The sequence below is a fragment of the Myripristis murdjan genome, chromosome 4, assembly GCF_902150065.1.
Source record: "Myripristis murdjan chromosome 4, fMyrMur1.1, whole genome shotgun sequence".
Lineage (NCBI taxonomy): Eukaryota > Metazoa > Chordata > Actinopteri > Holocentriformes > Holocentridae > Myripristis > Myripristis murdjan.
Window position 1 is genome coordinate 13193219 of NC_043983.1, and position 24281 is coordinate 13217499.

The window sequence follows — 24281 nt, forward strand, 5'->3', positions numbered from 1 at the left end:
ATGTTTTGCGGCGGCATAATTTTCTCCTCCCCCCTCTCTGTGTGTTGGAGGCGTCTGTGGCCTACCCGTCTCTCTCCCTTCCCTCTGCCAGTCTGTCTCTCCAGGGGTTAAACCTGCTCCAGCCTTCTCTCAACCGCAGACCAGTTTAAACCGGTTTTCAGGGAAGTGCTTTGTGTGTCTCATGGAATCTTGGGAAGGGTCATGTGGAATTGTGATGATGTCACAGTGTACTAGAAAATACCTTGAATCAGCTTTTTGAGGCAGATTTTCAAGATGGTGTGTGTATGCCTGTGCGCGCACATGAGTAGGAGTGCATCTTGATTAGACTGTCATTCAGCCCAAAGGATCGATAAGGCTATCTGTATTTTTAAATGTGTACTAATGGGCGCACACTCAGTGGACACTTAATTCAGTGCAGCCTCTTTTTGCCCTCACAACAGCCTGAATTCTCCAAGGCATGGATTCAACAAGGAGCTGGAAAAATTCCACAGGGATTTTGTGCCATGTTGACTTGATAGCATCACAGTACCTCCTCATGGTTTTCAGCACCATATTGACATTGCAGATGTCCTGTTCCATGTTATCCCTAAGGTGCTATAATAGGTTGAGATCTTGGGACTGAGCAGGCCTTTGGAGTATGAAAAAGTCATTGAGCGCGTTTACATGCACACCATATTTCTGTATTATTCGGAATATCCGCGATATTCCGGTTGCGCACAAGTCATGTAAACACTCACCGAATCCAATTAAGGTCATATTCCGGTTGGAGAAAATTCCGAATAAGACCCCTGGCATATATGTGTTCCAACTGGAATATTGTGGCATGTAAATACCTTAATCGGAAAATACCCCGTAACGGAATATTCAGTTACGTCTGCACATACTCGATTCACAATGAATCCTGGGGCGTCTTTGTTGCTATCGTTACTGCAAGCGGGGAGAATGACATGGCAAAAAGCAGCATGGCGAAAAGCAGCAAGAGCCAGCATTTTTGAAGGAGACTGCAGTCTGCCTTCAGCTAATGAAAGACTTAAATATCATGGAGTATATCGATGGGAGAAAACACAGAAATAGCGACAGCTTCTTCTTCTTCTGTATTTCTGGCAGACCAAATGCCTATATGCGTACTGCTGCCCCCCGCGGCTGAGTGTCGCACTATGTAAGAGAGTGGAATACGCCGAAACACGGGAACATGCCAAGTAACATGTAAACAAACTATCCCAGTCGCCGCAGCACAAATAAACACCTTATTCGGAAAATTACCTTGACCGGAATATTGACCCGAATCGGAATATGGTGTGCATGTAAATGTAGTCACTGTCATATCACTAAAGACACTAAAGTCACTGCCATCTTGAAACAGTGCCTACTTTGTCACATGTCATATATCCAGCCATGGATATATGACATGTCACATGACATGTCATGAATGGCAATGAAAAAAAGTCTGAAAAATGCCATACATGTAGCCTTGAAAGGGTCCATCTGGTCATTTGGTAATAAGTGTTTCCCTAAGGATTTTTCCACCAGTGGTGTGCATGTTTTACAGGACTTCTCAGGTTCACTGTTGGCCCACACACAACATGCATGCATTTGTGCAAAGACAATAAGTATAGGGCTACCCCGACCAAAGGATTTCCTAATTAACTAGTAGCCATTAGCTGACCAGTCGTTTTAATTATTTTAATTTTGTTTTATTTTTCACACTGCTACATTGTAGAGGAATACAAAACTGTAATGATGAGCCTTTAAAATATGAATTTTACAAGTGCACATAGGAAGTGACCAATAGTGCTATCGATAGTGACAAAAGTGGTAACTTTTATGATTCTGAATGTGTTGGAAAAACCAAGTTCAGCAGTCATGCTAGGTTTGAGGTTGACAAATAACAGAGAAAGTTTGCCCACAAAATTTCATGTCACCTTCTTGGGGTTGTCCTCTACACTCTCAAAATGATCCCACACTTTGGGATTTCCTGCCTGACACAGTGAAATAACCATAGGGACCAGCCATGTAAACAATGTCTGTCCCTGTCTGACTGAGTGTTGCCACTTTTTGTGCCCATCTTTTCAAATTAAAAGCCCTCTAGCGTGGCATGCATCGTCCAGCCATATACAAGGCTAAGTTTTGACCTAGTCTTGTTAATGACAAGGTGCATCTCCCGAATGGAGTTTGAAATGTTAGCTTCATTTTCCTGAGACAACAGAAGTTAACACCTCCTGGCTCAAGGATAGCCCTCACTCACGGTGGCGCAACAGTGGAAAGATGGAAAACTGGTTGACTAAGACTCGTCTCATCGACTAATGTTTGATTGACTATTAGTGGGCAGCCATGAACGACTAGCTATCTTTCGACTGTTGTGCCACTGCGAGCTGGGGCTGTCTTCGAGCCAGGTGGTGTTAATGGCCTGCGGCCTCTAGCCACGAGAGCAAAAACCATTGGTGTTTCTACTGTCGGCCGATAGCCCCGCAGTCTGATCCTGTCCATGAACACAAGTGGGAAGTTGGAAGCGAGTAGTTAAAGTCTGCACATGTACCATAGGATTTTTTTTCCTTTATACACAACTTTGTGTGTTGTGTGCTTAACTGCCTTGTACTGAGATCTGTCTTTTCAGTTTTTGGTGGACCTGTCCCATTGTGCGTTGGATCCCCACCAATGCCAGTTCTCTCAATATATATTGCATAACATCCTCAGATGCTCTAATGTCCTTGTTTGACCAGGACTGCCTCTTGTTCTCCATTTTTCTTTTCTCAGTTATTTTTCTGTTACAAAAGCGAGCTGCTGCACTGACATCTGTACTTATCATCTGCACCGTCTATCCACTTATAAATAACCCTTGACTCTGCCTCAGACCTTGGTTAGCCCTGTCTGGCCCATGGGTATTTGGTGGGCCATTAGCACCTGGAAACTGGCCCCGGCATAGCCCCAGCTTGGCACGAGCAAAGACCTGAAGTGACTATGGAAATGCAAACAGCCTCAGGAAGCACTAGCTCGCCATATTTGGCACAACAGTGAGACCCAAAACTTTAGAAACTGACTGCAAAAATGTGTTTTCATGTTAATGAATGTTTAAATTCTTGTTGTACTCATCTAAAAAATCAGTTAGGTCAGTTTCTTTGAAACCAGCAAAATTGAATTTAAAGAATAAATGTGTCCCTTTGATCAGTAACAATAACCTGACTAGAACGTTGTTGCATCTAATTGACTGTTGTCTTCTCTAGCAGGCTGTTTTGGAAGGCTGCTTTTAAGTTTCTCTCAGCTGTTGTTGTGTACTGGCTGATCCCCTGCTGTTTGGGTAAGCCATAGGAGTTCCCTCAAAGGGGGGGCATCCAACAAGCAGCTAGTAATCGGATGGGAGTCACATTATGGCAAGAGATTCTAACAACCCATGAAATATTTATTCTGTAGATCAAAATCTGCATCCTTTTGATATGAAGTATAAAGAGTGATGTGAACTCATCTGACCGCAGTTGCATTGTAAAGTACAGGCTCATGTAGGCTGTGAGCACCATCTCTGCTGTCACATCATCCCCAAATTGAGTCAGTTTAATGCATGAATCACTGTGTATAATATTAGACTTGCATCCCAATGCATCATGATATTAGACTTGCATGCCAATGCTTCCATGTCATTTTAAACATGCTAAAACATTTAATTTTTGCGAGGAGTGTGATGTTGAAAATGCAAGCAAATTAATTCTGAGCAGTGTAAATGCAGCTGTCATGCAGTCTCAGGTCCTGATAGGAACAGTGACTTTCAAAACAACAGTTAGGGTTGAGGACTTGTTTAATTGGGCCTATAAATAATTGTGGGTTGATAGTAATGTAGCTTTCAAACAAACCTAATTTGAAACAATGGGCCATATGCCCATAATTAGCGTTTGTTTTCAAAACTCATTATCTCATGTCAACGCTGCAAGAGATTGAGCAGTGGCACTGCTGCTGTTTTGTCTGTGTAGGACAAACTTGATTTTTAGGAGCAAAGGCTGTTTCTACTCTTAAGTAAATTGAATTGTGGTGATCATATGACCACTGTGCTTCCTTTTCTTGCTCCTTGTGGTATGTATTTATCTAAGAAAGGTAATGATAAGATTAAAAAATTCTAGACTAGACAGCTCAAACACAGAAGTAATGCTGTAGCCCCACCACCTACTCATCCCTCCCATCAAGGACGCACAGTTCTAAACGTCAAGTTTTGAGTGTGAATCCTACACTGGTGGACTTGGTGCAAATGTTTGCACAGTGTTGTTATTTTTCTGCTGTGTAATAGGTTTTCCCAGAAAGCTAAGTGGGTCTCTCCATCCTGTGCTATTACTGTAACGACTGGGATTTGGGTCAGCATCTGGGGCACTGGCAGTAGAACAGGAGACGCCTGTACACCTCAGGATTGTCCCTTTTACAGCTGGAACTACCAGTAAAGTGGAACACTGGGTAAATTTTCATGTACATGGTATTCCACAATGCTGTGAATAATCACATTAAGGTGGTTGTTCAGTTAATGCATTTGCATGTTTTGAAGTAATGCAGTTCTCCTCTAAAGCCATGGTTTACATGGATTTACTTGATCGCCTAGCCTAGGATGTTATGCAACAAGATCCATATATCTGTGTTGTGAAAAATGCTACTGTAATTTTTTCAGATCTTTTGTTTACATTGTTGTACTTGTTGAACACGTAAACATGAATGATAATATTGTGGTATTTGAAAGTAATAGATGCTGTCATGAACTCAAGCAGCATGTGATCTGCTAGTGTCGCCATGTTTTGTGTAATCACGTGCACTGTTGCTGTATCTGGATAGACTTTGGGTGACCTTTTTTGACATCAGTTACTTTGGAAATTGAAATTGGACTTAGGTCTTAAATGGCTAGATAAATTAAACCAGTGATACTTATGCTTGCACAAATCCTTACTCTGATTTAATCATTCAGACTAAGGTTTTTGGCATTTGTTGTACTCAGTATTGACTTAAGAATATGTTTGGATGTACTTGTTTGTTTTATGTACCCTTCTGTTATGGTTAATAGGCATGCAATGTTGCATTGAAATGTGGCATATCACAAAGCACAAATGTAACAGTACATATGGAGTAGAAAAATGAATTGAGATATTAGCCACATCTAATTCCAATGTTAACATTGCAAAAGAGATGGCTCGCCATTACAATTGAAATTATAATTATGATTATTTGCACTTTGCAGTGACAGTGTTTTTAAATCGTTTACGTTCTAGAAGATTGCTAGAAGATTTGCGACTCAGAAATAATCTTTGTTCTCTACGGTCATATTCTGTCACGGAACTTTTATCTGTTACATTGTACCATAGTTATGTTGAACTTTGAACCTCATGTTGGGTATCGAATCATATCACCAGATAAGCATATTGTCCCATCCGTGTTGAGTAATGATGCTTTATTCTTCCACACTTACTCCTACATCTTTGTGCTGTGAACCAAACCTGTATCCCAGTCTGTGTGTTTGCTTAGTTATGAGTTGATCTGAGTGTTTGTGTACTTGTTTTCCGTGTTTTATTTACTCTGTAAACTTATTGTGTCCTCTGTTTCCCCCCAGAGAGAGAGCAGCCATGTCGGAGGAGGCAGTGCGTCAGACGCGCAGCCAGAAGCGGGCCCTGGAGAGGGACCATGCAGCCCCTGCTGGGTCCCCGGGGGACATGGACAGTAAAAGGGTGAAGCTGGACAAGAGTGACACAGCCGGAGGTCCACTAGCCCTGGTGGGATCTGCAGCTGAGGGTGTGAAAGTGAAGAGTGAGCAGGTTGCCAAAGTGGCAGCAAGCATCCTTAAGGCTGGGGAAGTGAAGGCCACCATCAAGGTGGAGGTGCAGACCGGGGACGAGCCCGTTGACATGAGCACATCCAAGAGGTGAGATGAGCAATGTGATCATGGGAATTCATTTAGCATTTCCTGTATTGAGCTTTTGGATTAATATGATAAATAATTTTATGTTCATCTTTAGGGCTAGGGCATTAGCCTTTAATGCAATGAGAGACACTTACAAAATATTTAAACCCTTTAATTTAAATATCTGCCTTCTCCTTGACCATGGGTCTTGCCACACAATATAATCAAGAAAGTTTTTTTTTCCTATTGGAGAGAATGCACCATGATTGATGATGAAACTCTTGCACCCATTTTGTAACTGTAAAGGTAAAGATGCCAAGAACAGTGCTGCGGCAGTGCTATTTGGTGACGCGTGATTGGTGATGATTCATCATAAGGGTGTAGCGGGGGATTTTTGGATGTCAGACAGGACATGAAACAAGCTGACAACTCAAGCAGATCATTTGTGTACATTTGTTTTTCGTGTTTGTGCGAGCACTTATTTAAAATTATTTACATTCAAAGGACTTTGATTCGTGCATGTATGGTGTGTGCACAGCGTAGTGTCTCCAGAAGTTTGCATCTCTGTACCTTTGCTCTAGCTAGTGGTCTGACAAAAGTCACACAGGAAGTCAGTGTGTGCTTGTCTGTGGCCTGCCCCCATTTTGAAAAGTTTGAGGCTCCTGAGGCCTGGGCTCCATTTTCTCCCTCGGCAGCACCTGAACTCTGCCTCACACTTCACACAAAATGAAGGCTACGTGTCACAAACTGGTTCCAACTGGCCGTTGCCATGGTTTCCACATTGGAAGGAGCAGTTGGAAGAAGGAGGGGCCAGCAGTTGGTGGGTGTGTCACATGACCATGCAGAGAAATGCCTGATGTCATGTGATGTGTTTAGTAGAGTGATAAATAGACACACTGAGGTGATGGCTGTAAAAAGGAATGAGAGAAATATGACTCAAAGGAGAGAGTGTGCTGTGTGTGTTTGATCTGTGTTGATATATCACAAGTTCACTCAAGTGTCACCTTTGGCCCCTGTTTAACCCTCAGCATGTGTTGTTGGCTCCCCATCACCCCTTCCCCAGAAGTTAAAATGCTTGATGATGCCTTGTACAACTGTGCACCATTTGCACAGACTGTTTAATGCGGCTTGGACTGCATTTTGAATGGAGTAGCCCACTGCAGCTGATATTGTCTGATTCATCATTACTACAGTGGAGTCAGTGTGAAGCCATGAACGTGGATGCCGAGGCATGCAGAAACACTGGACCTTACATAACAAGGCTGGTGCGTGTTGTGATGCTTGTGTAAGCTGTTCTCAATTGAGTAGAAGCAAACACCACATCTTGATAATTCAGTCCCATCTCAGTTTATCAGTCAGGAGGATCTGCTCCTATAGTTTTTCCTCTAGTGAAAGACTGATAATGATGATGATAAGCAAGCTATTGATTCCCCCCTTGTGCTATTGGTGTGTCAGACATAGATGGTAATGTTATTCTCAGAGTGGAGACAGAGCCGGGCAGGAAAACTACTGCCTCATCAGGCATAAGCTGTTGTTTATATTTCTCTCATGACAGTGTTCTGAAAATGCCAGGACATTAGACCTGTTGCTACATTTGAATGTAGCAACATTAGGGAAGTGCTTTCCAGGAAGTAGCATCAGACCCTCTGGTTAACAGGAATTGATGTTGTTTCTAAGAGTTGGGGAGATAAATAAGTATTTCCCATAAATAGGCTGTGTTGCATTGCCAGACAATGTATACTTGATCAAGGTAGAGTGAATTGATTTAAAGCAATCTGTAATGCACTTCCCAACAAGCAGGCATCACATCAGGGTCTTATGGCCAAATTATACTCTACATAAATACATATGAATATGTATATACATGATGTACATTTCATCACCAAGTCGACAGATGTCAGCACACCGCTGTCACTGTGCAACCCAGACTTTCACATCTACAAGTGCAGCACCTCTGTCTGCATTCAGACACAAACTACAAACACATTCGCATGCACATCCCCATCCGCTTGTCTGCGTCTGCTACCTGCGTCTGTATGGACCCAGAAAATATAGGACCTTTAATCATTCCCATTGAAAGTATTACATTTTCACACCAGAGACTTGTCTTGCAAGACTGGGGTGCTTACTGTATTGACTTAAGACATCACACACATATACATTTCTTTTCTTATGTGCTTGTGTGAGGCAGACATCAGCCAAACAGATAAGTCTGTACGCAAAAAATGCTGTGTCCAGTGTGGACAATGACAAAACCGTGGTATCCGCTCAGCAACAGAGGGTAATTGTGAAATTTCTGAAAATGTCAAGCTTGATGTGGAACTGTTTTTCCAAGGCACTGACTAGCAGCATTGCACACAGTTGAACAGAGCTTCCTGCCATGAAAACAAAAGAGAAACTTAATATTATTAATTTTGCTACAAACTCATAAGTGTGTATGATACTTGTAAACTAAAAGTGCAACTAGTAGCTTGATAACCCGACAACAGCTACTGCACCAAATGAATTGTCAACCATATGAACAACGCTGACACGTGATGTATGTCAGGATTTGTGCTATGACTGATAATAGCCTGTATAAATTTTCGTGTCTTCCATGAATTTCTGGCAAAATATAAATGGCATAGTTATCACATGATGGACGGTGTTGAACTGAGCATGTGAGGTGTGTGAGTAGAGTTGTTGGACAGCCTGTGTAAGTCAAAGTATTGGTTTGTGTGGAAGGAGGCGATAGAAGAGAGACGTGTTTGAAGAAGGAAGAATGGTGGCAGAAGACTGGGTGTGAAGAATTGAGTGTGCGAGTTAGAGAATAAAGGATGAACGAATAAGTAAGGCTGGGGGAGGGGAGAGCAAAGTAGTGACTGAGCGAGTGACTGAATTAGTGAGTGAGAGAGTGTACACAATAGGTTGGCTCCTGGCCATGTATTCCCCTCCCCCACACTGTCACTCTCTCCAGTGTCTTCAGCGGACCTCTGCTCTGCTCAGCCCTGTGACTCGGGTGCCGGCAGCTGGGAGGGAGAGGAGAGCTGAGGCCCAGGCTGTGCCGATCTGGCTAGGCCCAAGGCCTCGCCAGGGAGGTTGGGGAGGGGAGGGGCGAGGCCCTGCCTGGGTGGTAAAGTTGGAGTTAAGCCCAACCCTGAATCCTCTTGCTTTACAGAGCCCGAACCATTACGTAACGGCACCACATTACTTCAGTGCAAGTGTACATAACTCCATACATTAGGGTCTTGAACTGATTGAACTCTCCAACCCAGCTCAGAGAGCTAACCCTATAACCACTTCCTTTCACATACCATCACATATTGACATCCCCACTTGTCATCCTCCTTCCCCTACGCAGTCCTCCTTACCGCTCACTATTCTTTTCTAGCCCCCAGACCCTTGGGACCTGACGGGATCCCTGTTGTGATAGCAGCGGATTTATTCTTCTGCCGCCATTTAACCCCCTATAAAATTAGAACCAACCCCCACTTCTCTTCTCCACCCCTCATCAGACTGATGCTTACATAGTTTGCCGCTGCTACTCTTTGTTCTTGTCTGTAGGTATTGCCCCTCACGGTGCTAACGCTTATTTTTGCACTGGCTTGGAGCTGCTCCTTCCCCTTAAAAAGGGCCCTGTTTTGCCCTTTATTTGCATATAGTTTGTAACTGGCTTTGCTATCTCTAGCTGACGGGAGGGAACAGAAGATCTGCGTCGCCCCTCACTGAGATAAGGTGGTGAGCGAGCTCCCACTTCCCGTGCCGCCATTACAGCACTATTGATCTCTTGGATCTAGTCTTCTTGTGTGTCCCATTACACATTTGCCCTGAGATGGTCAACATAAAATAACTGTATGACGCCATCTTCTGGATAGGAGTTAAAACTACATGTTTGACCCTCTTCATGTACTAATAGTAATAATAAGTAATAATTCTAGGTTGTCATGGAATCGAATGATGAAGACAAATCCCTAATTATAAAATTTGCTTTTTCTTCTATTATTTTCCCTCAGTGATATTAAGAGAGAGCGCCAGCCCCCATCGCCAGATGATGTGATTGTGCTATCAGACAATGAGCCATCCAGTCCTCTCATGAACGGCCACTGCTTCACAAAGTCTGACACAGATAAACTCATGGTAAGACAACTGACATCTAAACTTGGCACAAAACACAGTATTTTCTCAAAGTCTACTGGCACAGAAATTGTCATCCTCTATTTAGGACAAAATCTGGACTGGAAAACAGAGCAAATCGAAGGGTGATTGTCACACACAAATGCTCTACTGCCGCACAGTTTTGACAGAATAAAAATTAAATATGAAGGCAAAGGTTTGCATTTTTAAAAACTATGCCTGTTTTTGCAATCTGTCGTTTTCTTAGTTGGGTTAGACTGTTTCATCGAAAACCTGTTAGCCCTGTCCGACAAGCACAACTCTTCTCATTGGAAAAATAACGAATAAGTTCCTCTAACTCTCATCTGTTGGTTTGTTGCGGTTCCTGTAGAAGAGTAGCCCTGAGGAGAGGGAGCGCATTATCAAACAGCTGAAGGAGGAGCTCAGGCTCCAAGAAGCCAAGCTGGTACTGCTGAAGAAGCTGCGACAGAGCCAAATCCAGAAGGAGAGCACTGTACAGAAGGTACACATATGGAAGTGTTCTTTCTTATACACGTGCTGCAGCAAATGTAACATTGATGTGATTTCTTATATCCTTACAGTATTTCAGGTGTTATCCAGATGACATGCTCAATGGGAAACACTAGAACATGCATACTTGGTCGTTCCCTTCAAGAGTATATAAACTTACTCACCACTTGCACTTTTATTTTCCAGTCAACTGGCTCCGTAGCCACGCCCCCTCCTTTGGTGAGAGGAAACATCACATCAGGAAAAGGACCCCTCCAGGTAAGCCACTGTTCAGTTTATTACTTCACCTGAGGTTCGATCGAAAGTCAAATCATCAGTCAAGGACAGTGGAGTCAGAGTCTCTTCTCGCTCTTTTTTTGTAGTTATTGTGCATTGCAATGTGACAATAAAACAAAGCACAGTCTCTTAAAAATGGGGAATATATTTCAATTTATTTCAATATATTATGTTCTTATAACCTTTTAGACATGGTAGATGTGCAGTTAATTTGATTATGTAATTGGAGAATTGCGACGGACACTACTGAAGCTACTCAATCTGTTACTTCACAAGAAAACAGCCATTTAAAAAAGACAAGTGCATGGAATCAAGACATACTTACAGTATCAGTCAACAGCTGATGCAGCCCATTTAGCTGGTGGAGGAAAAATGAGGGCCAGTATCTAATGCTGGCGAAAGCTGCGAAATGGATAACGTGCACCATCAGAAAGAGAGAGAGCGATGAATAGTCGATGCACTATATTGAAAGGTCACCTTTGGAAGTTGTGAGTCAGGTACAACCCTTATCTGTGCAAACTCTCCTTTCACACAGAGTCTGGGCAGATGCATCATGTAAACTAGGTTTACATTACACTTTACAACTCATATGAAGCTGAAGTGGAGCAAAGCAAATGGGGACGACTTATACTTTCTGTGGCTGCTGCAAATTCAATTTGTGCTGGTTTTGTAGCCTAAAGTTTGTCAAATGTTGTTTGATATGTTGTTTGTGCCTCATTTGTCAATGTTGTTGTTGTTTACAGGTTCCGGGCCGCAGCTCAGGCACGGTGATCCCTCCTCCATTGGTGCGGGGTGGGCAACATGTCCCGTCCAAACACAACTCTCAGAGCGTCATGCCACCCCTGGTCAGAGGAGCCCAGGTTAGTCTGAGAGACTTTGGAACTATTCATGTGATGATGATGACAGTCTTCATCCCACTGTCATTCTCACTATTTGAAGAATATCATTTGAAGCACTTTCATTTCAAATACTTAATAAATTTTTATTCAATTTTTTTCCTTGATATTTTTGTATTAAAGGAAAGCACATTAAACTATTTTATAGCACACGTCACAGTTCACAATAATAATACATTTGTATCTCTTTTGTATCTCCTCTGTCCTTTCATCTTTTCCTCTCCCTTACTTTATATTTTCCACACTCTCCTCATGTCACTGGCACTTTGTCCCCTGTGATATCTGTTTCTTTGTGCTGCCATCAGCCTATTGCAGTGACTCCTCAGCAGATAGCCAGTCTGCGTCAGCAGCAGCAGCAGCACAGCAGTTCAGGCCCCCCTCCACTGCTGCTGGCTCCCAGGGCCTCAGTGCCCAACGTCCAGGTGCAGGGCCAGAGGATCATCCAGCAGGGACTCATCCGGGTAGCCAATGTGGCCAACAGCAACATCATGGTCAACATCCCTCAGGTCAGAACACAGTATACAAGCAAATCATCTACACACTTATCTGGAACTCTGTTTCATAGTTATAATCACTTAGGATAGAAATTGAATCTAGAAATCAACCCCATACTCCATAGCATGGTCAACCATGTCAAAGATGAGGGAACACACTTGGCTAGTCATGGTTCTCACTGTATTGTCTCCTCATCTTTACTGTGTTTGTGTCCAGGCCTCTCCAACCAGCCTCAAGGGCTCTTCAGTGTCATCCAACTCCAGCATCAATGAGTCGCCTGCCAGTCGGCAGGCAGCTGCTAAGCTTGCACTGCGTAAGCAGCTGGAGAAGACCCTTTTGGAGATCCCTCCACCCAAACCACCTGCCCCCGAGTTCAACTTCCTGCCCTCAGCAGCCAATAATGAGTTCATCTACTTATTGGGACTGGAGGAGGTTGTGCAAAAACTTCTAGAGATGCACGGCAGAGGTGAGTGGATTTCTTTTGTTCTTTTATGCTACTCTCGTTATGATGTTGTGCAGTGGAGGACCCTATAAGTATATACTTGTCTTAAGAAACCCTTTCTATTTCCTTTTTCACACAGGTAATCTGGGCCCAGCTTTAGCAATGGCCAACTCCATTCCCAAAGAGCCGTACACCTGTGCCCAGTGTAAGACGGACTTTACCTCCCGCTGGCGACAGGAGAAGGCTGGGACCATCCTCTGTGACCAATGCATGTCATCCAATCAGAAGAAGGCCCTGAAGGCTGAACACACAAATAGGCTCAAGGCAGCATTTGTTAAAGCGCTCCAACAGGAGCAGGAGATTGAACAGCGTATCATACAGCAGGCTGCCTCCTCATCTTCCTCTGCCTCCCCTGTCTCCAAAACCACCTCCTCCTCACCCTCACTGTCCAAAAGTGAGCACGTGCTGGTGTCCCAGCAGTTCAAGCAGGTCAGGGCTGTCATGCAGCAGCATCAGCACAGAGGGACAGCGGTGGCTCACCACCACTCCACCATCAAGCAGGTCAGTATGACCCTCTACTGCTTGTGATATCGGAGAAACTTTACACTGCCAGCCTTACTAGGCCGTACCAGTTTGACTAGGTGTTTAACAGATATCTGTTTTAACAAAGGGACATGAGCCAAGTAGGGTGGCTTTCCAGTTTTGCTGGTCTGGTCCAGTGTATGCACTTAAACTGGTTTGACTTTATGTGAACCGACTGAACCAGTATTTGCCATTTTTAGATTGTGGCAAACTAAAAAGTACCCTTCATCAACAACTTGTGCCGATGAAGTTAAATCACTCTTGTATTGTATTAGTACTCAAACCGCCTGGTCGCACAGCTGGATAGACAGCAAGACAGTCTCAGAGAAGATATGTCTACCCTGATTAAGATTTTAATCCTCTTTAGGATCGTTTTGTGAACACATAAATCTTAACAGAGCTGCATCGACCACAGAGAATCATTGGCTGGTGAAAATATTGAAAGAGTCCCCGCAGCTGAAGCTACTATGAAATTGCTCCCGGACTGCTCCGATGACTTAGACAGTAGATCTTGTAGGGCCAAGCTCTGAATAGGGAAGTGAAGGGAAGTGAAATTGTCAGGACTGTATGTTGTACTTTTTTAAAACCAAAAAACTTACAAAAAGCAGACACATCACCACGAGGCACAAATTCTTTGGACGCATCTGTGGTTGTTGTTTTCTGCCATGGTGTTTTGCCTTGTTAAAGAGAGTTAGCGATGGTTAATAATAGTTATGTTATAAAGTTATAACTGTTGTTAAGAAGAGGTCTTCCCTCAATAAACGCTACACATTGTCCCGTAAAGCTCAAGTTGTTAAACTCAAGGGTGCCTGAGTCACATGCAAGACCTAGTGGTAAAAGTTGGTATGTCCTGTCCAGTGTCTGGCTTAAATATTAAACCAGTTCGGGTAGTCTCCATTACCCATTTGCTTGTTTTTAAAGCAGGTTTCTGCTCTTTGTGTTTTATCAGAACATGCAAGTGATTATAAAAACCCATAAATGAAAAGAGAAAAATACATCTTTGTTTTGGCATTGTTTTTCCTAACCACTTTTCATCACATACAATAAAACAATTACTGTTAGTTTTATAAAACAGGTGCCAAAATAAATGACTCCGGTACAACTCAAAATCTCAGTGCTTCAAGAAATAGACTGACTTCAGATCTTTTGTGTTTCACATGTGTACATTTACATGTGGTGCCAAAATAATCAGTTTGATTAAATGTATCTCATGTATCTCTCAGCATATTCACACATACCCTCAACCTCATCTTTCTGCACAAAAATGTACAGAGATTTTTTTTTTTTTTTTTTATTAGTCATTCTCAAGGTGGGAAAAATTAACTCCGGTTATCTGTTAAGCACCTTGTAGAATTAGTGTGGCACAAGCTGAAAAATATTATGAACTATTTTTTTTTTTTCCAGTCGATTACAAGCCAGGTCTTTTGCACATTTATTAACTTGCTGCACAACACTGTCTCTCCCCCTCATTTCCCCTCTGCACAGAGTCAGCTGTCACGTAGCGTCCAGTCTGCAGTCAGCTCTCGGGGTGTGGCCCACTCCTTCTCCTCCTCCTCTCAGCTGCAGAGCGCAGTGACAGCAGCCGCGCTGGTCAGCAGGCCAGGTAAGCACGCTGCAGCACGTCCGCTGCAGCAGGGGGCAAAGGTCAGCGCCACCGCCAGCAGCAGCAGTAACCAGGGCAACGTGGCTGCCTGGAGGAAGCAGAGCGGTGGGCACACAGGTAGATAAACGTGAGACTAGGCTAGTCTGAGAACGCTCTCCGCCAATTCTCGCCTTCGTTCCACTTGGGGTAGTCTATCACTTTCTCCTAAAGTGGATTCCTCTCCTTCCACTCTCACTTGAGTTCTTTTTTCCCATTCTCTTGGGTGAGGCTTTTTCCCTGTAGTATTCCCTTCTAGTTCTCCCTCTATCTCCCTGTCTTTTTTGTGTTTCAAAATAAAACCTTAAACAGGTGCAATTTTTGCAGGTTGGGAAAGAAAATGTTCCTCATGGAATTCTATACATCTCACTCTACAGACTTTTCCTGCCTTCCATCTTTGTCTTCATCCTTCATGTGATGATTTTCACTTTTAGTGAATGAGTATTGCCTGTTGAGGCCAGTGTCTGTCAGATGTGGTTTTGAACAGTCATTATAACTATTGCACCTCGTGCTGTAACATCCAACAGCCACTGATGTGACATGGGAGCTGGACTGGAGATGTACAGCATTTTATGCCATTCTTTTCCTGTTTGTTGTCCTGTTTTTATCAAGACAAGTTTATGCCACTTTGAAATGCCATCACTAGTGGAACAAGGAAAAATGCAATGCACACATCACTTTTCAGTAGTGACACACAGGAAAGCATGGCAAAATCAAAATCTTCATGACATGGTTTTACATGTCACTTCATCTCTATCATGTGAAACAGTGAGTGGTGATTTGCTTTAAAGAATGAAATGCTGAAACCATGCCAGCATTGAATGCAAGCTACCTTGAAATGCAATCCACTCAGCGGTGTTGCACTCCACTGCCTGATGCTTTAAATGTGTTCAAACTAATTGCCAAGCACATCATTGTATTTCAACAAATACCATAGTAGTCCTCACTGAATCTGAATCAAAACAATACAGCAGTCAAGCCAAAATGGACTAAATGGTCCATTTAGTCCCCTGTGGCTCGCATTTGTGATGGGAAAACACTATTTTGACTTGTGGTTGCATCTATACATAGTAAAGCAATAGAAATTTTTGGGTTCCCCAGTGACTCGCCCTGTAGAGCGCACCTGGGTTTAAATCTGGCCAGGGTCTTTCACTGCATGTCATCTCTCTCTACCATGTCTTTTGTGTCTGTCTCCACTGTGTCTGTCTAATAAAGCAGAAATGACCCCCACACCTCAAAAAAATCTTAAAAATAAAAAATAATTATATATTCAAAGCCTTATTATCTCTTTGCTTACAGCGCCAAAATATCAGTTTCCTGATTGATTGCATTGAATGAATCATTATATCCACTCACTGTAAACTCTGTATCGATATCGAAAGACAGACATTCATGGCATATTACAGGAATAATATAGTGAAATTTTTTATGCTGTATTTGATCCTGCCTTTTTGATAAATTTGAATGCAAAAGCTGAGCTTGATATTGAGGCCTTGTGTGTATTGACCACTGTTGTATTTGTTTCCCGACAGGTGTGACTATGGCCTATGTAAACCCCAGTCTGTCTGCTCATAAGACCACCTCTGCTGTTGAGCGTCAGCGAGAGTACCTGCTGGACATGATTCCTTCCCGTTCCATCTCCCAGACAGCCAACACGTGGAAATAATACAACCTTATCCCCTAGTCCCACCATAACCATAACCATCACCCCTCTCATTATTAATATCAATAATAGTCATTGTCATTATCAATCTAACAATAGACTCTGCCTCCTGCCAAAATGATATTGGGGAGAATCTACTTTTTGACCAATGTTTGGGAGGGGAGAGAAAATAAGCCTCTCTACCTATTCCATCGCTCTTTCTGCCACCATCTTCCTTTCCTCGTCTGAGCCCTTCATCCCAGTTTGGAGTTTTCTGGATACAAGGTGTATGTCCTGTAGAATGTGGGCAGTTTGGGGGGTTCGGGTCGACATGGACATACACATTTTAAAACTTCTCCAGTGACATTGCCGCTCCCTTTCAGTATGTCAGTTGAGCTTCATGTTTGCACCGAAAGGGAGATGTCACAGAGTCACTGAGCTTCCCCTGCCTCTGGTTTAGGCACGGAGAAAAAGTCATAGAAAGTCAAATCATACATGGTAAAAGATTCGCCTTACTTCATACCCCTCTCCAGTCTGAGAAAGTCAGACTCAGGCCCATGGGGTGGCAGAGCCGAACTTAACTGAAGACCTCATTGCAGGGATTGTGGTTGAGCTTCGCGGACCATCCACGAAATACAAAGAACTGCTTCAGCTTTGCAAAAATGATAATTAAATAAGAACTGTAAAAATGATCTCTATCCGCACACAGACTGCCTCTTCTCGCTAACCTATAGCGTGTATAGTAGAGAAGTGGATGTAGTGTGTTGGATTATTTTGTATGGCTGAATGTTAGGATTTTGTCTTCTTTCTTCTGTAAGTCATATACTGTGTTTGAGATATTGTGCTCCCTGATATTTTGGAAGTGGCCTCTTGTTGAGGCCTAAATTTACAGGCTAATGTTACTGTTGAGGTGGTTTTACATCTGCTGGGTTCCGTGTTGTGGCCTACTTTTAAAGACTTTGTTTTTTCTAAGATGAAGAGGAAAAAACAGATTAAGGTTTCACTGACTAATGTAAAAACATGGACCATATGTTTGGAGGACTATTCTTCTTGAATATTGTAAAAAACCTTCCAAAGAACTAGTGGAGCCCAAATGGAATCCCTTCTGCTAGAAGGTTTCTAGTTTATTTGAACCCTCTCTGGATATAAAGATGAATTCATGCTAAGCAGAGGGGGTGTAAGGAATGTCATATTTTATGACATTGTTTTGCTTTTAGTCATAGGTTGTGGTGCATTATTTTCCTTCTATAGACAAACTCTGTCTCTGGGTTTATTTATAGGGTCATGTTAGTTAAGATATATGCTTATGCCCTAAGTTTGAATGAACCTCCACTTAAGATGATTTGTTTTTTTCTTGTGTCCAATGGCTCCTACACACCCTTTAATTGGTCTAACAGAAGCTGGACAGCTTTCAGAATGTAGTTATGCAAAAACCCCTATAGCAACACATTACATGAATTTCTTAGTCTTTCTTTTACATTGGAGTGTGTATGTGTTATGTCAGGTCATTGAAATGAGGTATATATGCCTTTCATGTGAGCTGTAGTGCATTTTTTTTTTTTTATCAGGTTGCAGCAGCACAGGATAAGCTAGTGGTGAAATCCAATATGTCCTTTATGAAACAGTGACATGCCCCATCCTTATTTAATAACTCAGTACTGTACCAGTTTCACTCTGTATTGACATTATCCACATATTTCTCTGACCTAGTAGAAATTAAGTAAGCAAATTGGAACTTGATGAAATGTTAATGTACTGAATATAATAAATTAAGTCCTTAAACTTGTTCGTACACTGATGAAGCTAGCAGTATGCATAATAATGCAGACTTCCCATATAAAACCAGTTGTACTAACCCAGGATGTGTGCACTCTTCCAGAGCCTACTGGTACATGGGCAATGTCAGTCGTCCATCAATAATTTCTCATTAAAACCTATCCATTTTTCATCTGTTTACCTTCAAGCAGTATTGTTGATTATCATGCACAGTTTGTAACCAGAAACTGCTTCCTTGTTGCCCCACTCTTGATTTCATAATACATCCATTATGTGATAATCTAAACAGATGCAATCTTAGAAAGATTAAAGACCTTGCTGGACTGTAGTGCGCTCTTTACACCAGAGCTCACAGAGTGCGGTCAGGCTCTAGGCTAAAAATAGTGCACTGCATTACATGATTGGGTGCCATTTGAGGTCAAGCCCTCTCATTTTTCCAGATCCTGGGATGTATAGCAATATACCTGGGTTGCATTCAGGATGGCCCAACATTTGTACACTGCAGATGGAGATACAAGACTATAAACAAAGATAAAACTAATTTAAATTCATTGTTATGTATTTCTCTCTAAAAGTAGCGTCGGAAATATTCCAGGTTGTGTGTACATTCCAGGCAGGCTGAAAAGTAGCAACCTGTGTCTTGTGGATGCAATATAAGCAACCTGGAATGAGCCCCCACCCTCCCCATGTTGGGCCCTGCTCAGTGTAACCGTGTGCTGTCCTGACTACTGCCTGCTGCTGCTGTTTGACAACAAAAACACCATTCCGTTTCCCTGGGCTAGAGGCTCTGTTGAATGCAATGCAACCCAAGTGGAAAAGAAAACAATGTACAAGAAATATTTGTTTGTTTTTTGGATTTTTTTCCTGCTCTATCAAGTAATAATAAAACTAATTTTAACCCTCTCTCATGCCTGTTTGCATTTCTTCACGGTGTAAACATGCTGAGTCATAGTCCATAACATTCGTCTTTGGGACACTGCAAGTGAGCACACACACACACACACACAGCTTTTTACATTGTCACTCACACTTAAACGTGCACAGTGGAACTCAATCTGATTATGAAGTTGAGCTCTTACAGCTTTTTGGGCAACAAACTGTACTTTATCACTAACACAGTGCCTGAGGTAAATTAATTAATGTAATATAGTCGAGCGTGTTTCCATGGCATTTTTCAAAGTACAGAGGAAATTTATCAAGGCACACTTGCAAAATGTTTGAGTAAGAGGTTCCATAGGTGCAAGGGCTCCATCTACAGACTGATTTTTATCAAAAGTGAATCACCATATTTGTTTCTGTCCCAGCATTTCAAGGCCATTTCCAATCTCCCTCCCATTTTGTTTTGTGCCCAGAGTAAACACATCTGCTGGCTGAGAGAAAGCAGCCCTCCCTCTCTCTGTGCAGGCAGAGGGAGGAGGACAGAGGACAGGATGAATGACTGATAATGCCTGATGTTTGGCTTCGTCATTCTTTCTAAACTTACCGCAGCGTTGTGGTGTCTGGAACATTGTTTACTTTACTAACCTTTTAGATTTGTTTCCAGTGAGAAATTATTGAGGTATTATAGTGACTTTTTTTGTTGTTAACACCACTGTTGCTGCTCCAGAAATACTATTTACTTACATTTAAAACGTAAATAAATTCAAATCCTGTTCAAAATTTATTCTTCAATAAGCACGCAAGGGACATGGGACCAATGGGACCCACACAATCCTATGCAAATGCAACCCGTGATAAATGGATCACAAGTGTAGATAAGCCTTATAACACAGTGTAATTAATCTGGAAGATTAATGTAATTAATCTGAAAGACTGTCAGCGTGCAGTCATACATGTTAATATGAAGCTGACAAGAATTTTAACTTTTTTCTTTTACTAACTCATGTAGATTCCGGTTTCCTTTAGAGCTAAAAAATATTTGTGTTATTTTATATTCTAAAATATGTTTGGATAGTTAAAATAAGTAATATTTTTAGTAAGTTTTTTTCAGTAACTATTTAAGAAAAATCCCTGGGTGACATTGTGCTATTAATGAAATTTCCACAAATTCTGCAAGTCTTGGAGTAGCAGTATCATTGTGTCCTGGCTGGTATCAGAACTCTCTGTGGAAGCCTCACCACCGGGTGATCTGGGACCCTGCAGAAACAGAGAATCTGCCTGCTGTGTGCATGGAAGCTGAACTGACCATAACAAAGGCTCAGTGTTTTCTATTGTCTCTTATTGTGAATACTATTTGTTATTCCTACTCTCCTCCCTTGTTCAGCTACATAGGTGCCATTCATAATAATTCTCCCGTTGAAGCCCTGGTTATCACTGTTGGGTGACAGGTGAATACAAGACAAGCCACAGAATCAGAACGGATGGACTGGGTTTACCTTAGTTCTGGCAAGCTGACTGATGTTTTTAAATTTTCTAATAATTAGTTTCTATTTTGAGGTTTTTAGTTTTCCAGGATCAGTTTTTGGAATATGAGGCACTCCTTAACTTTCAGCTGCAATGGCAGTTTACAACCTCTGGGTGTCAGAGTTCACCAGCAGTCCTCTAATCTCCCTGCACTTCCCTGCACTCCAATTGGTATCCTTAACACAGGAAATCAGCATATTAACAGGTGTTGTACAGCCCAGAGGATTTCAAACTGGGGGTGGGTGACATACAGTTTCAGGAGAGACTCAGACAATTAGGGTGAAAATTCACAAAGGATTTCAAATGAACTGACTTTGTATTTTCATGTATGTGGATGCATTTTGTATTTTTGTAAGCTTTGTTTGAGGAGAGGCCCACAGTGTCTGACTTTGAAAACACCTAGTATAGCCCAATAATATTAACTTTTGTTGTTGTTGTTGTTGATGATGATGATTTATTTTGTTTTGTTTTCTTGTCATACTTTGAAGTGTGCAGCGATAGGCATAAACAACTTATGGAGTTGTGATTAGAGAGAGAGGTGGGGGGGGGGGGACTTATAAAAGAATGCGGGCCATTGTTAGTTGCTGTGACACAGTTAAATGTTTCATTCCTTAGCAGTCACCAGTTCTCCTTGTGATATTATATCCCTGTGTGTGTGTGTGTGTGTGTGTGTGTGTGTGTGCGCGTGTGTGTGTGTGTTTGTAGAGCTACGTGCATTTAAATGTTTGCATGGATTTGTGAGCCAGTGTGTATTCATGATACCGTAGAGGGAATTTCCTTTTCATGTTTTTTTCAGCTGCCCCAAATCCATATGATCAGTCTACATACATCAAAGTGCATTCATAAAATCCCATTCATATCAGCCGTCTTTCATCCTTTGTACTGCACAGAGACTGCAAATTGTTGCTACGTACCCACTCAGGAGGATGGGCTTATTATCTCACTCTATGTTATGTTTCATTTACCACCCCCATCAGATGAAAGGTGTTGCTGTTGTTGTTCAGTGAGTTATTCAGTGAGCAGTCAAGTGTTTCCTTACCCTGGTGTTTGCTCTAGATTCTCCATCAAGGCATCCTTTAGTCACCAAAGGGGAGGAGGCTGTGTGTATGTGTATGTGTGTTTGTGTGTGCCTACGTATGTATGTGTGTGTGTATGTGTGTGTGTGAAGGGAGGTGGGGGAAGAGGGGATGCACCAAAGCTGACTGAGTGGCTATGATCACGGCAGCTTGAGCCAATCAGCTGTCTAGCACCATGCCTCCTGATTCTTAATTGGCTGGTTTTCCCGGTGAGCGCAGCTGATACACACGGCCAGCTGGTTTTATCAGAGAATGAGCCGGGTCCACGGTGAGAAAAAGACAGATAGAGAGAGGCACAGAGAGAGAAGCGTGAGAAACGGAGATACAGAGACGAGATTCAGAGTCAGGAACAGCCAGTAATTACCTTCCAGAGTCTGAACCAATCAAGAGCCAGAGGGAGAGAGACAGAGGGGGAAAGCCCATTTAGATTCACAGTCTATTCCTGAGCAGGAAGATAGACCGTGTGTGTGTGTGTGTGTGTGTGAGTGTGTGTGTGTGTTTGGTCAGAGTCAGAGAAAGGGGACAGGAGTGTTTTCTTTGGAGCAGCGCAGCTCATCCTTCTCTTCTTTCCTGAATCCTGTTGGGTAAAAACAGACGAACAAGATGAACCACAGCTCAGCTGAAGCAGAGGCTGAAACCATTGAACCACTGCGTTACCTCAGGTAGGCACCTGGATAAATTGATTTGTTATGACGTGTTGTTGTATTTGTTTAATTTCTCTCTCACAGTCTATTCTATTCTATTCTATTCTATTCTGTCTCATTCTATTCTTCTCTGTCTTGATGTGCTGTGTTCTATTTCTGCTGTGTTCCATTCCCTGGTTTTAAAATCACACCAATTCACAAGAAAGCTCTCCCATCGGCACACAGTGCAAGAGAGAGAGGTAAAGGCAAGGAGAATGGGAGAGGAGAGACACACGGGTCGTCTTCCTGCAGGCTGTGGTGGTTTAAAGCCCTACAGAAGCCTCAAGAGCGAACCTCACATGCTGAACCTGTGAAGTTGTACTTTTGATGCAACAGCTGCTGTAACCTGAGGAATGCAACACGATGACCGCTGTCCTCACTCTCGCTTGAATCTGAACATGTTGGTGAATACAAAAAAAAAAAAAAAAAAAAGTTGAATTCCACTCAAATGACAATGTTTATGAGAATGGCGATGTGGATGATGATAGTCCTTGAAATTCCTCGGTGAACATCCTAGAAATCCTGCCATATTTTCCGAATCTTTCCTAGTTATTTTTCCCTCCAGTGAAGGCGAAAATTGAATTACAAACATCGGTTGTTGTTGAATCACCAGGCCCCTGTTCAATTTGGTATTATCAGAATTCAGGCTGCCGATTACCCCAAGCCTCATCCTCATCATTCAGCATCTTGTTGATCAGACATTTAATCAGTGTGTTATGCAATCAGGGGGTAGTGAAGTGCAGTTGCTCCTGGCTGCTTCCAAAGCACCACAGTTATTTTCAGAGAGAGGGGGGAGAAACAGAGAGATAGGAGGAGGGTATGTGTGTGTGTGTGTGTGTGTGTGTGTTTGTGTGTGTGTGTGTGTGTGTGTGTGTGATTGTACTTTGGAGTTGGGGGGGGGAGTATTAGGGGTGCTTGTCAAGTATGCGCAGGTGTTTCCTCATATGCGCAGTACATGCACTAAAATGCAGGTAAGCAGTGTTCTCTCTCAGGGTCACACACAGACATACACACACACACATACACACACACACATACACAGTGGACCCTTGTGTTGAGAGTGCAGGTTGTTAAATTACATGGTATGAACTGCTACACAATGGCAAGACCGCAGGCGTAGTATATTGGGACGATTTCAATCCTCACGGTGTTGCTGTGCTTCATCCAAATGGGATTTCCTGGCACTCAGGAATTTGCTGGAATGATGGAGAATCTCTGTTCCTTCCATCCAGTGTAGCTATGATTCTGTATGTTTCTTTTATTTGATGATTTGCATGAATAAAATGCATACTTTAAGGTACGTATAAAATGTGTCTCCCTGAATCATAGCAATTAGCCCTGAGCTGTGCCGCTTCTATTTATAGGAAATAATTGTATTCATACAGTCATTCTTAATCGTGCCAGTCTCCTGATGCACATCTATTTCAGTTTCTGTGGCATTGCCATATATATCTGTGTACATACCTATACAATAAAAGCCATTCAGTTGGCTCTTTTTGTGCTCTTCTCCATGCAGTATGCAATTGCGCTGCTTGCTTTTACATTTCTCTCCATGAGTCTTTGACGTCTGGGCAACTGAGGCAGGCAGATTAACTATCACCCGAGAGGCTTCGCCCCAGTCTCCATGCTCTGTGATCTCCACAGCTTGATTGGGGAGACTTATTAAATGGTAGTAACACCGGCAGTCAATTAAGGCACACAGCTACATACATACTGCAGGGATAAGAGATTACAGAGCCTCAATTACTGCCACTAGATGTGTGTGTGTGTGCATGTGTACGTCGGTGTGCAGGCTTACATGCATTTGTGTGCACGTGCACCTGTGCATGATAGTCTATGAACATGTGTGTGTTTGCATATTCTTCAAGTGTTTGATTTTTCTAAACTAATT

The 24281-nt window shown here is 42.5% G+C and overlaps 2 protein-coding genes across 5 annotated transcripts in view; both read left to right on the plus strand.

Annotated features, from left to right (window-relative positions):
- gatad2ab (GATA zinc finger domain containing 2Ab) overlaps positions 1–19137 on the plus strand; it is a 33472-nt gene extending 14335 nt beyond the window's left edge. For 2 of the 4 annotated variants that reach the window (XM_030049311.1, XM_030049313.1), the window contains 10 exons: positions 5570–5878; positions 9850–9973; positions 10341–10472; positions 10667–10738; positions 11500–11616; positions 11958–12158; positions 12364–12613; positions 12729–13150; positions 14657–14891; positions 16343–19137. In XM_030049311.1, coding sequence (XP_029905171.1) covers positions 5583–5878; positions 9850–9973; positions 10341–10472; positions 10667–10738; positions 11500–11616; positions 11958–12158; positions 12364–12613; positions 12729–13150; positions 14657–14891; positions 16343–16476 — 1983 coding nt within the window. In that variant the 5' untranslated portion in view covers positions 5570–5582 and the 3' untranslated portion in view covers positions 16477–19137. The remainder of the gene's footprint in view (positions 1–5569; positions 5879–9849; positions 9974–10340; positions 10473–10666; positions 10739–11499; positions 11617–11957; positions 12159–12363; positions 12614–12728; positions 13151–14656; positions 14892–16342) is intronic. The other 2 variants (XM_030049314.1, XM_030049312.1) reach the window with 2 other exon arrangements.
- A 2811-nt stretch (positions 19138–21948) lies between these two features.
- yjefn3 (YjeF N-terminal domain containing 3) overlaps positions 21949–24281 on the plus strand; it is a 62755-nt gene continuing 60422 nt past the window's right edge. The window contains exon 1 of the mRNA XM_030049655.1: positions 21949–22369. Coding sequence (XP_029905515.1) covers positions 22311–22369 — 59 coding nt within the window. The 5' untranslated portion in view covers positions 21949–22310. The remainder of the gene's footprint in view (positions 22370–24281) is intronic.